This window comes from Etheostoma cragini, chromosome 24, assembly GCF_013103735.1.
Source record: "Etheostoma cragini isolate CJK2018 chromosome 24, CSU_Ecrag_1.0, whole genome shotgun sequence".
NCBI lineage: Eukaryota > Metazoa > Chordata > Actinopteri > Perciformes > Percidae > Etheostoma > Etheostoma cragini.
Window position 1 is genome coordinate 7,168,316 of NC_048430.1, and position 14,754 is coordinate 7,183,069.

General features: G+C 38.2%; 2 protein-coding genes across 4 annotated transcripts in view; both read left to right on the plus strand.

Moving 5' to 3' along the window:
• LOC117939447 (semaphorin-5B-like) overlaps positions 1 to 7,235 on the plus strand; it is a 30,657-nt gene extending 23,422 nt beyond the window's left edge. Inside the window, exons 18-23 of the mRNA XM_034864795.1 lie at positions 822 to 1,043; positions 1,129 to 1,299; positions 2,424 to 2,567; positions 2,922 to 2,957; positions 3,730 to 3,941; positions 4,115 to 7,235. Of these exons, the coding sequence (XP_034720686.1) occupies positions 822 to 1,043; positions 1,129 to 1,299; positions 2,424 to 2,567; positions 2,922 to 2,957; positions 3,730 to 3,941; positions 4,115 to 4,276 (947 nt within the window). The 3' untranslated portion in view covers positions 4,277 to 7,235. The remainder of the gene's footprint in view (positions 1 to 821; positions 1,044 to 1,128; positions 1,300 to 2,423; positions 2,568 to 2,921; positions 2,958 to 3,729; positions 3,942 to 4,114) is intronic.
• A 3,276-nt stretch (positions 7,236 to 10,511) lies between these two features.
• Positions 10,512 to 14,754, plus strand: part of LOC117939616 (voltage-dependent L-type calcium channel subunit beta-4-like) — a 22,659-nt gene continuing 18,416 nt past the window's right edge. Inside the window, exons 1-2 of one of the 3 annotated variants that reach the window (XM_034865080.1) lie at positions 10,512 to 10,798; positions 12,548 to 12,631. In XM_034865080.1, the coding sequence (XP_034720971.1) occupies positions 10,736 to 10,798; positions 12,548 to 12,631 (147 nt within the window). In that variant the 5' untranslated portion in view covers positions 10,512 to 10,735. The remainder of the gene's footprint in view (positions 10,799 to 12,547; positions 12,632 to 14,754) is intronic. The other 2 variants (XM_034865079.1, XM_034865081.1) reach the window with 2 other exon arrangements.

The window sequence follows — 14,754 nt, forward strand, 5'->3', positions numbered from 1 at the left end:
GCCAAACTGTATGCAGACACCGATCAGCAGATTGACAACATCGCTGAACCATCATGGGGAAGCACGTCCGTGGCTTTTCCTTTCTTTCTTTTCATGAAAATCCTCCAAAAGAAATAACATTGTGTCAGTTTAGTTATTTACTTCATAATAGCTAAAGCTGACATTGTGAAAATGTTTTATTGTTTTATCTTTCTCTTGTATCTGCTCTTGTCCTAAAATATTTCTGCTGTCCCCTTTGAAAGCCTCAGGAAGTATTCCCCATTCATATGTAAATCATTTCTGTGGATTGTGGATGCCGATGTGTATGTGTGGCAGGTGTAACGGGAAAAACTAGTTCATGTTTTATTAAGGCCCAGATTACACCACACTGATTCATGATTCATTACAGGCTGTCTGTCTGCTGGGTTTGGAAATTAAAAGATAAAATTATTTGGTTCATTTTTGAACTCATAGATCATTTAGAAGTTTAGATTTTCTGAACAAATCACTTTTTCAGCAGGGTGGCTCAAAAGGTGTTGGGTATACCTCCCCTCAATTGTTTGAGTGAAAGTGTTTTTTTTGAATGAATGTTGTTTTAGTCTTTATTTTCTCCTTCTTATTGTTCCAGTGCATTGCTTATCATGTAAAATGGATTTTTTTTAAATCACTATTTATGGTGCATTTAAAATGTCATCTCTTCTCTTTATTCCCTTTCCTTTCTATACTATCACTATCTAACAAAGAAAAAAGCCCAAAGCAATTATATATATATATATATATTTATCTAATTCTATATAGATAGATAGATAGATAGATAAAAAGTGTTTGCTGTGTATTTCCAGCTCTGGTTGAAGACTTGGTGAAGACTAGTGGGCAAACTCTGTCCCAGCCCCAAGGTGTGCGCTGGGGTTCGTGGGAAACATGGTCCAGCTGTTCTCAGCAGTGTTCCAGAGGCTTCCGGACCCGGAAACGTAGCTGCTCAATAGCAGAGGGTAGGACGAACCCCAACGCCTGCGTAGGATCCCCGGTGGAGTATCAGGATTGCAACACTCAACCGTGCCCAGGTAACAGGGAGCTTCTGTCTGTCAGTGTAGTCGCAATAGCAGAATACATTGCACAAATAAAGTTCATTATATGTGCGTCTTTCAGTGAGTGGGGCCTGGACTTGCTGGTCCTCCTGGTCCCAGTGCTCGGCCAGCTGTGGGGGCGGACACTACCAACGGACTCGGACGTGCAGCAACCCACCCCCTGCCAGTGGAGGAGACATATGTATAGGCCTTCACACTGAAGAGGCGCTTTGTAATACACATGCCTGTGAAGGTAAATCAGCATATGGCCACAATATGGAAGGTTTCAATGAAAGGCTCTACCTGATCCACAAAATGTGTCTAAAACAAGGGCTGTTAACATAGATCTTATTCTTCTATTATTGTAGTAGACAACATGAATCATGATTTTGTAAACTGGTTATTTGAATTGCTTTTCTTTACTTTTTTCATTTTCTGCTGTTTTGATTTGTTTTTCCCAAAAGTCCTATGCAAGTAAATTGTCATTTATCATAATTGTTACACCGTAACGACACTCCCTAGGTTCACCCTGTCTAGTGTTGTTTGTGTGGACAATGATATGAAATCTCTCCCACACAACAAGTGGCAAATCAATATTTGGGTTGAGGTTGTTGGAGCCTATCCCAGGATGCATTTGATGAAAATCAGAAAAAAAAACTTTTAGAAAAATAGCCTCAAATTCTACCTTTGGCATGTACCTTTTATTCCTTTTGTCTTTCAAAAAAACAGAGACATCAAAAGCAAATTGGTGATATCAACTTCTCATCTACTTTAAGATTTTGTTCAATAAACAAAGGAACCCCAGTATAGGGGCACACGGACACTGAACTGTAACTGGCTCGTGATGATGATGATGAGCATTTCACTGCGGCCAACATTTCTCAACCTGCACTCTTGCTGAATTTCCACACCGTTTCTGTGGTCACTCAGTACCACAAGAGATACAGTATATGGACTTCTAGTGACTACTACATTTCTGTGTTAATTTAAAGATATTTTATGAACCAATTTTATGGAAGTTTGAAAAAAAACACTACTGCAGTTCTTGAGTGCTTTCATAGACAGTGGACATGGTTACATAGAAAATTACATTCTAGTTAAATGCCTTTTTTTTTATTTGGGGGGCTTTCTTTTGAAGTGGAGATATTTAAAATTGTTTGGTATGTGCTGATGCTGCATCTATATCACAGGAAATTAAAGTAGAACACAAGGACGCAGAAGTAGATCCCAAAACATCAGCGTTTATTGCATCTTACATTTAACGATGCGCAAACCTTTCTAACTCAGCCAAAAACACTAACTGGCAGAAAACCAACTTTTGTTCTTGTGCCCTTGTTTCAATCTCAAATTTTATTATTTCTGTCCACTCTTCATCAGATTGGGGTGAATGGACAGATTGGGGGGACTGTGATGACCAGGGTCTGCAGCATCGCACTCGACACTGTGTTGAAGACCAGGAAGCCAGTCTCTGCCAGGGTAACGTCACCCAGTCCAGGCCTTGCCAGCCTCACGAGGTTCCGGGTAAGCACATACTTTTGTTCATAAATTGCTGGAACAAATTTGATGCATACAGTAAATTTGCTGTTGATTGTTGCTGAAATAAGATGGAAAAATCCAGTTTGTATTATTCAAAAGTTTAATCAGACACAGTAAATGGTGACTTGTTCACCCTGTGTAGAAGTTAAAAAGATGAATTAATGTAGATGTCAGCATTCTGCCTACCTCGAGAACAGTGAAGCCTTTGAGAGAAATGAACTACTCCTTGTCATTTTTGTTGTTTGATCTTCTGGAGCTGTTGTGATTTCACTTCACTACTTTCATGTTTTTTGTCTTCTGTCTCTCTGTGTTCATGTTTGTCTGTCTAACTCCCTCCAGTTATTTTACCCGGACTGGAGGACCAGAGCTGTGGAAGTGAGTGAAACAAGAGATGTCTCTCTATTCGGTCTCACACAATGACTATACTTTGTTCCCAGCCCACACAAACCTCAATTTCCCCCATAGGTTTTGCTGGGTTCTATGCCTTCACTCTCCTGTCACATCCACAGTAAATCAATATCACTTTGATTAAATTGCAGTCTCTGAAAATATAGCAGTTATTGTTGCAAAGTTGCAAACTTCAAAAGGCTCTCTTCTTTTACGGATGTGTATCACACCATTGGTAACACAATACTTTTATGTGTGGCATTTCCCCAACGTGGTAAGGGATTTGGCAAAAGTATCGGGTAGGTATTTGTCTTTTGATAAAGTTAGATGGAAGCCAGATGGTGTCATCAAGTCCTAGTATGATGGATGTTCCTCCATTCCTGCCCCACTGGCATTAAGGCCAATGACTGTCTGTCCTTCATAGACTATAGTCCAAGGCAAGAAATAATTTAATCAATTATCAATCAAGAAATCAATTAATGTCCTCCTTTAGGATGGTTCCTAATAAAAGTCAGGTAACATATTCCCTCGATTTGACACCTCTGAAAAGTCAGACTACAAAGAAATTTGCTCTGGATATTCATGGTCCCAAGAGGATAAATTGCAATGTTTACCCACTTCCTGAAAGTACCAACGGTGCACAACTTCCACTTCCACTGTACACAAGAAGTAAAAAGAAGTATACAAATCTTAGGGGAGGATTGGCATTTGTCTCATCCTCTCTCTTTGCCTTTTCCCCCTCCAACCCCTCTGTTCTCAGCCTTTACTTTGTTCCAGTTAGTAGCCGTGGGCTCAGCCAGTTTCTTTGCAGCAGCTTTGCTGTCAGCACTGGCCTACACCTACTGCCATCAACTTAACCGGCCATCAGCAGAGTCAGCAGTTATCCACCCCAGCACACCCAACCACCTCACCTACAACAAGCAGGGCAACGCCACGCCAAAGAATGAGAAGTACATCCCCATGGAGTTTAAGGTGGGGTGGTTCTATTGTGTCATTATAGACCTATACCTAAGTACTGGCACCTTTATTAGACAGTTAAAGAAGAGAGTTTCAGAGAGTCTGTTTTGGGAAAGGGATTTTTCTTTGTGCCCTTACAAATGCTGTGCATTTAGGACAAACTATTTTTTTATGTCTCCACACTACAGACGCTAAACAAGAACAATCTCCATGTGAACGATGAGACATGCAACCACTTCCCCTCCCCGCTGCCATCCAGCAATATGTTCACCACCACCTACTACCCGCCCAGCATGAGCAAGTACGACTTCCATCCGGACTCCCCCTGCAGGACCTACATGCACAGCTGAGAGGAGGCCTGGCTCCTAAAACAAAACCGACCCTCTTTACTCACCCATACACCACCATGAAGTGTTTCCTAGTTCAAACACTACACCAAGATTTGATCAGCATTCTCATGTTCCAGTCAAATTTGTAGATCTGTCAGTGAGATCTTACAGGCTCGGGTCACTAGGTACACTTTTGTGATATCTTGGCAGATGTAGATAGTTTTGGTTTTATTTGCCCAGGTGTTGAGATCCCTGAATTTAGTTTATAGTGCCAACAGAGACTCTTTCCACAAACAGTGTTTCCTTTACATCATGCACATTTATTACATGACGTGCCTATTTTCATGTATGAGTTGCTACTGCATGCCTAAAAGTTTAAGGCTAATAGCATGCATCAGGTGCACCGTGTATTAGGGGTGGAAATCACTTACTTACACCAAGAAACGATTTTATTGCGATTTTAAACATATTGCAATATTCTGCGATGTACTGCAATTTATAACCTTTTTTCCAACTTCAAACTTTTCCCAATTTCAAATGACGTCTTCAAATGAAACTTTGTCAACATCTGTTTTATCTAAATAGATACATTTCTCTGATTGTTCATATTACTCCACTTTTATTGCTGCAAAATGGGATTGTCCAGCAGACAAACTGACCAACACATGCAGTATGTAATGAAAGATACATTGCGCCTGTGTATCGATACAGTATTGCCACTGAAAATATTGCATTACTATGCTGTATTGATTCCCCCCACCCCTACTGTATATTATGATTATACTTTGTTCCGGCCCTTGCAGGATTTGTCATTGCATGTTATAAGTTACACAGGCTTAAATATTCATAACCATTAGTGCTGATATGGCTTGAGTGTCCTTTTTAGTTTTGCACATAGGAGTTTTTCAAATACCTGTATGTTCACAGCTGGCAGGCTTGTTGTTCTCCCACATTTTGGGATGTATCTGTGTGCAAGCAACAATGACACAACTGAAGAGGTACACCCTTCGTTCTTTAAATGAAGCCAGCATCTACAGTATAGCTGCTCTCTTCCTCTTACTTCCCCCACCCTGAGGTGCACTGTTTGTGGCAGTGTGAGAGCAGGGTATGACCCAGAGCTCCAGGCATTCAAGTAGACTTCCTGGACAATGTACGGACCTGGATTTCTAACAGACTGAGAAGAGACCCATCTACTGGTTTTTATTTTGAGGAATTTTCCCTTTCCTCATGTTCAGCAGGTGGGTTTAACGGACTCAGTAATACTGTACAATATTTTTGCTTGGACATATTGCCATCGGTAAAGACAAATGATGGGTTGTGAGAAACATCCCCACAATTCATCCTTCACTTTGTGTGAATCAAGCAAAGAAATTAAGAGACTTTAAGGTTTTGAGTTCATTTTCTTAAATGTTAATGTTTAGCCAAATCCAACACTGAAAACAATACTACGAGGACATTTCTGACACACCTCACTATGGACTGTGCATTGTTAAAAATGTTGGTTGACCTTTCTGTCAGCAGATTGTATGAATTATTTTAAGTGTGAATACTTAAAATGTTACTGTTTGCATTTTTATCTTCTGAAACAAAATTATTTGATTTTGTAGGGCATTTTTTGGTCAGACACACTCATATTTTCTGGATGTTATTGCATTAAGGTTATTGTTAAAACATCACCAGATATAAACCTGTATTTTTCAGAGCCTCTCACCAGAGCATGAACACACCATAAATCAGCCACAAACTTCATCTGCAGTGCCATGCAACAAAAAGGTAACTCAACAATGTGTATAACTGTGATAGATTAACTTGGTCAAGCAAGTTTCAAGTCTCCACATTTTGTTTTTATAGTGTACTGAAATGAACAGAAAACAGCGGCTGCCCAAAGGCAGGAAAAACATCTATAAGACTTTTGTATGTAGAAAACATTTGGCAGCAATGTCGTAAGTTATAATTTTGAGATTTTCTAAAATGCACTGTTTTTGTCAATTAAGGAAAGCATGGTGGACTATAACTATTTGTATTCTTACATTTCTAAATACACATAAATTGCAAATGTGGAGAAAACATTATATGGCTTTCACAGTCCAAAAACATGAAGGTTAGGTGAGCTAGTTACTCTAAATGGTCTGTCTGTATGTGTTGTGTACAAGGTAACATTACTGGTGCTTGTATAAATATGTTCTTCACATTTCTGTGGATTATGAAGGCATTATGCTCGCAAGTGTTTTCTCCCCTGATACAAATTCAGTAATGCCTTCTTTTAGAGGTCAGTAATTTTCAAAGAATTTCCAAGAAGAATCCTGAAAAAAACACATTGTTATTTAGAACAAATTATAGGGAAATGTATTAGATTGACATGGTTCATTTAAAGCATGCAATGCCTTCTTTACAGGAAATGTCTTGGAAATGATTCTTAAATTACTGACGTAGTGAAACAGTTACGCAAGCTCTAATGCTGAAATAGCCTAAAGTAGTAGGCTAAATAAAACGGGACAGTATATTTAAGTTACTTCTTGCTATAAAATGTGTATTGCATATCTTGTGTTTCTAAATTGTAAATACCAAGAAATGGATTCAGGTGTTTCTCACCAATCGTGTGATGTAGCATGAAACAAACAGCCCTGATAATATGTGTTCACGTTTGGGTGCTTGCGTACAAGTGGCTGCATGCACTGACACTCTTACATAAATACACATATAATGTACATGATTGTGTAAATTGTACAAATATATGTATTTGGCCTAGACAATGGAAATATACATTTTCAATGGGGCATCCTCGTCTGTGCTGTGACAGAGAAGGTTTTGATTTAACAACCATTGTCAACGGATACCTAAATGGATTTGACATGCTCCCAAAATACACAACACAAAATATTATAATATGATTAATGTGTATATGACTCAACACTCCCTTTTGGACACTGTGATCTTTTGGTACTCTATATTTTTGTATAATGTACACTGTAAAAAATAGGGGGAAAAAATGAATAAATCAATTTTGGTGCCAATATTGTGGTTTATCCATGCTAAAAGCTTAACCACAATATTAAAAAAAATATTACAGAGTGATTTTATTTACATCCCAAATAGTCAATACCTTATCACTATAATATATGTAGCTTTAATTTTATTATTCCAAAAAATCACAAATATTGGAATTCTGAAAAAAATCATTGATCATCATAGATTTTTGGATCTAGACTATCTATAGTGTATAAGAGCATTATAATTATACTAAATTAGTTAAACTTACCATACATGTGATAGCACTTTCCAACGGCTATCAAAGATGTGGTGAATAATGAAAAAATATATTACAAAATATTCACAATTGAGAACCTTCAAAGTGGGCACAAAGATGTAGAGTACATCACCAATAGCTCTTTTGTCCAGTCAGACGTTTAAGTGGTTTGACTTGGTTCTTTTTAGTGACTTTACTCCCGGCGCTTCCATCATGTCTTTAATATTTGAAGTGGCGTGAGAGAACACATGCAGGTAAGTCATCAGGTTCACCATTTTGTCCTCTATACGATGGTGATTAGGTTTCTATTTTTCATGTAGGCAGGTCAACAGATGTTACCTGATGAATAATAGAAGCAATAGAAGATGGAGGGAATGGCAGTTTGAACAGTTTTTCAATGTAACCAGAAACCCAAAAAGTAACTTGTGCAGTTATTTATTTAGTTGTTGGGCTGTGATTGGAGAGAATACTGTAAAAAGCAATAGCAATGAAGCTTGTTTATCATTAAAGTCTGCACACAAGCTCACAGACATCCCATGTGGGGTCCTACCTTCAGCACTTCACTATGACACAAGGGGCCCGTTTGAATGAGAGCCCACATGGACTTCACTTAGCTCTTATTGGCTTATAACCTACCTTGACACTCATGTAGACCGCATAGACATACAAATGATGTGTTATAGATTTCTGCATATAGAGGATTACAAACAGATGTTGTATTAATGGTCCCAAACTAGGGGAAATGTCAGAGCTTTAAATTGCTTGTTCACTGTTAATTGACTGCAGTGTTTAACTGGCAGTGAGAATAACTCTTCTGTGAGATAAAAGGCACGGCAAGGCTCAGTTCTTGGAAATCCTGCTTTCCATCGTCGACTTTAAGCTGTAATCCGGTCTGTGTTTTGGTTTGACACTGAGCAGGTGGTTCAGCAGTGCAGCCTAATCACGACAAAAAAAGCCACATTATAATTTAAAAGAAACAGTGTCTACCTATCTAATGCCAAATATTTCAAACCAGTTAGTCCTCACATCATTGCTCTGAACAGACTGCACTCCAGTGTTTATTGTTCATAGTCTAGTGAGCAGCAGTGTTGTTCTGGTATCTGAGAGTTGAATGTGCTGGTAAAACCACAGGGTCATTCATGCACATTTACTTATTCATCTGAATGGCCTACTTCCCTCCCATTGAGCAACTAAGAAAAAAATTGAGAAAAAGTCCATAAATATTAAACATAACATAGAAGATGCACTCAAGAAAATACCTCAAATAGGTTCCACAGGGGGCGATGGCTATCTAAAGCAAAGTGACTAAGATATTTTGAGGCTGTCCATCTAACTGCTTGGTCGGCCAGGTTAGTGCAGGTACACAGGTGACGTTCAGAAAAAGCAACCTGCGGATATGGAGCACTCAACGTCCCACATGACTGAAAAAGTAGTGGAGATGGAGGGAGGAACTTGTGTCAGTAAAGTGTTCTTTGTTATTCTTGTCCGCCGGTGGGGTCGAAAAAAAAAATCCAGGGCTACATTTGAATGATGTAAAATGTGTCTGCAGCTGATTTCATGCAGGGCTTCTTGACATGGAAAACATATTCTGTGACACAAACAAAACAATAATGGTGTTATTTCCTGACAATGTGAGCATTGTTGACGTCTTACGCTTGTATACAACATTTCTGAAATATAACAACCAAAAGTAACTGACAGACACACAATGGAATATGAACCTCCAAGTGTTGAAAGCAGTGAGCCCCAATTCAGAGACTGGGCTTCAATGCAGCCCATGAAGGAACAACATCCCCTTCTCTCTCTCTCTCTCACACACACACACACACACGCACACGCGCACGCACACGCACACGCACACGCACACATGCACATGACAGCAAAAAAAAGTCCTCAGTTTTTTTATCGCTGCTTTTATTTTGACAATGCTGCCATCTGCTGGACAAAAGAAAAAACATGGCGTTTTCTGAAAGAAAAAACATGCTGTAGTTACTGCACTCTAGTTTAACATTAGCTACTAAAATAAAGACATCTATAGGTGCTTCTAAGATATAAAAGTGGGTTTTGCACAGTCCACTGTCCACAGCATACTCTGCATTAAAATTGACAACGTGCTGGGGACTGAACTATTTGGCAACTCTCACCAACAGTTGTACAAAGCTTTTAAATATATAACTCATTGGCAACCATTAAGCATGGGGATGGATCTATTATGATCTGTGTGTCTGCCAGTGGTACAGGAAGGATATTCTGATACACACACTGGGGAGGGGAAAGCACCAGTGAAATGTTTGGTAGGCTATACTAGGACAACACGATTCAAAACGTAGGCCTACCTAAAAATAAATCAGGGACAACATTAAAGTAAGACTTTGCAGAGTTGTATAGATAACCTGTGTCAAGAGCTCAAAACATGTATGACCTAATTGCTTACTAGACTACTTCTACTTCTAAACCAGTTGCATTCAGAGTGAAAGAGAGGGGAGAAGGATAAGGCAAACTCAGATTGGCTTAATGAAATTGACTTCTGCAGAAATCACTGGTGGTGCCCCATGGGTTTGCAATATAAATACAAGAAGATGCTGGAAAGCAAAAATAAAAACATAGATACTATTGATTTCTTGTAAATTAGTGACTGGATAATATTACCTCCACCAGCCCTCAAAAAAATGACTTTTGGTTGACTTCTACTCAAAAATCTGTAACCTTTTTCCCCCTTCCATTTGTAGGGGTCATAACCCCAATCAAGACACACCAACTGCAAAACGTGAGCCTGAGTTGTACCACTGTACCACATTAAATGGTAACGTTTTTACTGTTACACTAAATTGTAGCTAAAGTATGTATCATTGATCACTCTATGTTGCTGGTTTCAGTCTAAAAGAAATCCTCACTGTGTCTAAATTTGTTACATTGTACCTCTTTAACACAGTTAACCCAATCCCAATGCTAATTTAAACCCCCCCGCCCCTCCAAGTTTACTAAAATAGTTCCGTCCATCACTCAGTCGCATCTGGTTTTGAGTGGCTCGAGCGGTAGTAGTAGTGTGCACGACCAACCTCCCAGCGCGCGCCGCCAAGAACAATCATTACACCTGTCTCGAGACGGACAGGTTCTCGAGCGCTCATGTTCTGTTGTGTAGCTTGAAGCTGGAGCACGCAGCCCGGAACCCGCCACCCCTCCGCTGGACTGGACCGGAGCAGCCAGCCCTCTGGACCGATGTCCTGGCCGAAATGTCCCGACACATTTACATACGGAACAAAATTGGAGAGGGCATCCAAGCGCCCATCTTTCAGGTAGGTGATTTCTAGCTACATAACTTTACCTTCTAGGCTAATTAGCCTACTTTTAAAAATGTATCAGTTTTCCTGCTTGTCGACAGGAAATGCATACGAGAAAATACTTAAAGAACCCTAAATGAACACTGTCTAGCCGTGTATTTGACATATTTAATACGAAAAGAAGTATTGGGTAGAACCTTTTAAGTTTGACATCGTTTAATAAAACGTTACTAGCCAGAAAATACGCCATGTTTTACTGTAACAACTTTTCCTGACTGTTAGCTCGGGCTAGAGTTGTTTCATAAACCTTTTCACATTAAAAAAAGAAATAAAGTCATGATTTCTGTTACATTGGTGGTGTAAACCGTGCATTGTTGAGCAGATAGGAAAAGAGTAACTTTAACTAACTGAGAGGTCTACCTAATGATATAACATACATAAATATTTTTTAAAAACCCTAACAATTTAAAAACAATGATTGAACTGCATGGTTGAGGAAGTCTCCTCAGTTCGCTTAAAGTAGGCCTACATGGATTTGCCTTATAGATATACGTATTTAATGTTTTCATGTAGTTGTTGAAATAGGTAGGTCAGTATTACTTATCTCAGGGATAGTGATACAAATTCTTTCTAAACTGTTTCATTGTCTCTAGCTTATTGTATTCTAGAAGCTCAAGATGTTAATATGGAGGGACCAGACTTTCATAGTGATCCCTTTTTGTCATTCAGAATGCCTCTTTATGCATCTTATTAGTTTTCTTCATTTTCTTAAATGATGGAGCCTATTATGATTAATTTCGATTAGTGTCATGTTATTAATTGGGAAAAAATGACTCAGAAGAAAGTCAGTCTTATTCTTAAGGACTAAAATGAACACAGAAGTTTGATTTAGTCAACATTACTCCTTCAATTAGATAATATTTCTTGGAAAAGGCCTACAACATATGATTCCACTTGAAGTTTATAAAGAGATACTGTACCGCACTATACTGTACTAACCTTGTAAGATGTTTTTATCATTTTTAATCATACATTCATTTAGCTGAAATACATATACTTTAATTGTTTAGGTCTATACCAAGCCCTTCAACCTCTGTAGCCAGCCTGGACTCACCCTTGATGCAGCATTTACTTTAAAACTGTTAAAGTCACAGTCTCTTGCCTCTTATAAAGCGCCATGGTGGGCTTCAGTGACCAAAAGTTTTACATTTTATTGAAATGATATGCTGCTATTGCTAATTGAGAGAGACGGAAAAGAGATGGTGACCCAGATAAATGGCCCCGTTTTATAAATTCAGGGAAGTAGGTTTTCTTTTTAATAGTGACATTGTCCTCGACCCTGGAGATTTAAACAGAAATGGGCCAAATCACTGGCAGATAATTAATTTAGCTCCCTGGAGATGAACTCTGCTGGTTATATTTGGACTTTTTGGAAGAGAAAAAGAGAGGAAGTTAGGAGATAAGCAAGTAGGCAAGGCAGATATATATAATGCAAACGCATCCAGTAAAGCAGCATTTGGTTGTGTTACTGTGGCATTCAAACTTAGTTGACCTTATTGTACTGTTGCATCAGGCAAATGTTTAAAGGGGTGTGGATGAATGTCACCGTGCGTCATGTACCGTATTAGCTTGATGAGGCTTTATTCAATATTCCACTGACATAATAGCAAACAAACAGATGTAAAAGATGCCCATGAAGAAAACTTTATGTAGATTTAAAAAGTTTTAGGGATAGTTGAGCTTTTGTTTTTCTTTCCTATACAGGTAAATCGAGGGACTTATTCCAGGAGGAGCCGACTCAAGAGATCTGATGGCAGCACCACCTCTACCAGTTTCATCCTCAGACAGGTACTGAAAAACAAAGAAATACCTGGGATTTCAAATAGAAAACAGGGACTGTTACTGTCTCTGATGACAGTAACAGTCATCAGTAACTGACTGTCACCTGGAAGTGTTTCCACAGTTTGGCAGCTTGTAGTGTATGACCTGCCTAAAAACACTAGTGATAATCATGAGTGCATAATGATAAGTCCATGTTACCAAGTTTTTTAACTCAGTCACTTACAGTATAGCGTACCTTTTTTTTGCACAATGTTTATGTTTAAAAAGCACTCTGTGGAATTTGTGGCAACTTGTAGCGCTGTGCAGCCATGTTTAGATCAGCGTGTTTTAGAGCTGAATGCATTGTCCACCAGGACAAGCATCAGAGCGCATGTGCATGACACGATCACAGGGGTGACATGATGCGCATCTTTTTCAACTGCAGATGGCAGTAATTTGCAGTCAGTAGACGGTAACAATGTGCAAGCAAAAGGAAACAAAGATGACTGCAAGCCAAATGACAGCCAATCACAAGCTTTATTAGAGCTTGGTAGAAGCATGCTGCATTTTGATTGGCTCACTGACGCTGATGAGATTGAAATTGGATATTGAATGATACTCGATACTTTAGAGGCACTTCAGTTGTTACTTAAAAGTATTAAATTCAATACCCAGCCCTATAAATGGCCCTCAGTAGTTCAGTAGAACAGAATTAGTTGCACTAGAGTAAAGTCATATGTACATTTTTTTGCCTGGATGTATTACTTTTTTAATTTGGAAAAACAACACAACATTTTTATATAACCTTTGAAAACAATAATGGAATTTCAACGTCTCACCAGAAACATCACTTTTCTTAGTATTTTTTGTGTGTTTTATATTAAATGCCGAGACATTCAGACTCTGCAAGTGGCAACTGATGTGTCGTACAGTGCTTGACATTACCAAGTGATCTATATTTATGTTTTAATCGCCATTTCTGACAGGTTTTGATAAGAATTTGTTAACAGAAGGTGAGTGCTGTTTTTTTTTTTTTTTGTAATGTGGCATTGATGTTACTCAATTTCAGAAAGTTCCATTCTCTTAAGTTCTTTAAACCAGTTTTAGCGGGTACTAATTGACATTAGTGAGTATTAGGATAGTCTTGAGCAGATATAAGTTACTGCTGTGGTTGCCTGTTTGATGGTAGGCTACTGTATATTTGCCAGATTTTTGCAATTGTGCAATATGCAGAGGTTTATCATTTAGTCAGTCTCATTGTTTATTATGCTTGTGTATCGTTTTCTGCTGTGACAAATATAGCTTGTGCTGCTCAGGACAAGTAAATGTGTTTTTCCCCCGGCTACTAATAATATCTTGAGTCGTACCATTTTTTTTTTCAGCAATCTTCCCTTAAATTGACATGTATTTTTTTATTAATCCCCATGAAAAAATCTTCCCACCACTTTGACTGTATTCTGTTTTATTCCTCCGAGATCATACATAACAAAACCAACAGTCTATTTGAGTTCTTATGCTGTGACAAATTATAAGATTTTACTTCTCACTCATTTGAATATAAGAAGCGTAAGTCCCTTACAAAGCAAAAATCCCAAACATTTGCTGATTCCTTTTCAAATGTGGACTGTTAGTCTGATTTTAAAATACAAAAAGAAGACGCAGTTTGAACATCACCTTGGTGGCCACGTGTTTCTTTTACAGGCTGATCTCACTAGGTTTAGATATACTTAACTTGAATTGCCTTAAAGCCAACTAAATTGAAATTAATAAAGGACTAGCATTGATTATCAATATTGGTGCCTCTACACTACTTTTGTATTTTTCTGTTACTTTTTCTTTAACTCTTTAAACAAAAACAAAAAAACTTTTCTTCATTAAACAAAATAGTCAGTGTTAAAAGCAAAACGGTTTGCCTGAATAAAAATCTAGCCTAAAATTAGAAAGGTTTTGTGATTTGGATTAGCTTTTGAAAGTTGATCATGTATCAAGGTTTGATACCCAGCACTCGGATGGATTCAGTATTTCTCTTCCAGAATAGTTGTATAAATGGAATATGATAAATCCAAATAATAAAAACATTTAGGTGGGGGAGAGAGAGAGAGATATATATATATATATATATATATATATATATATATATATATATATAT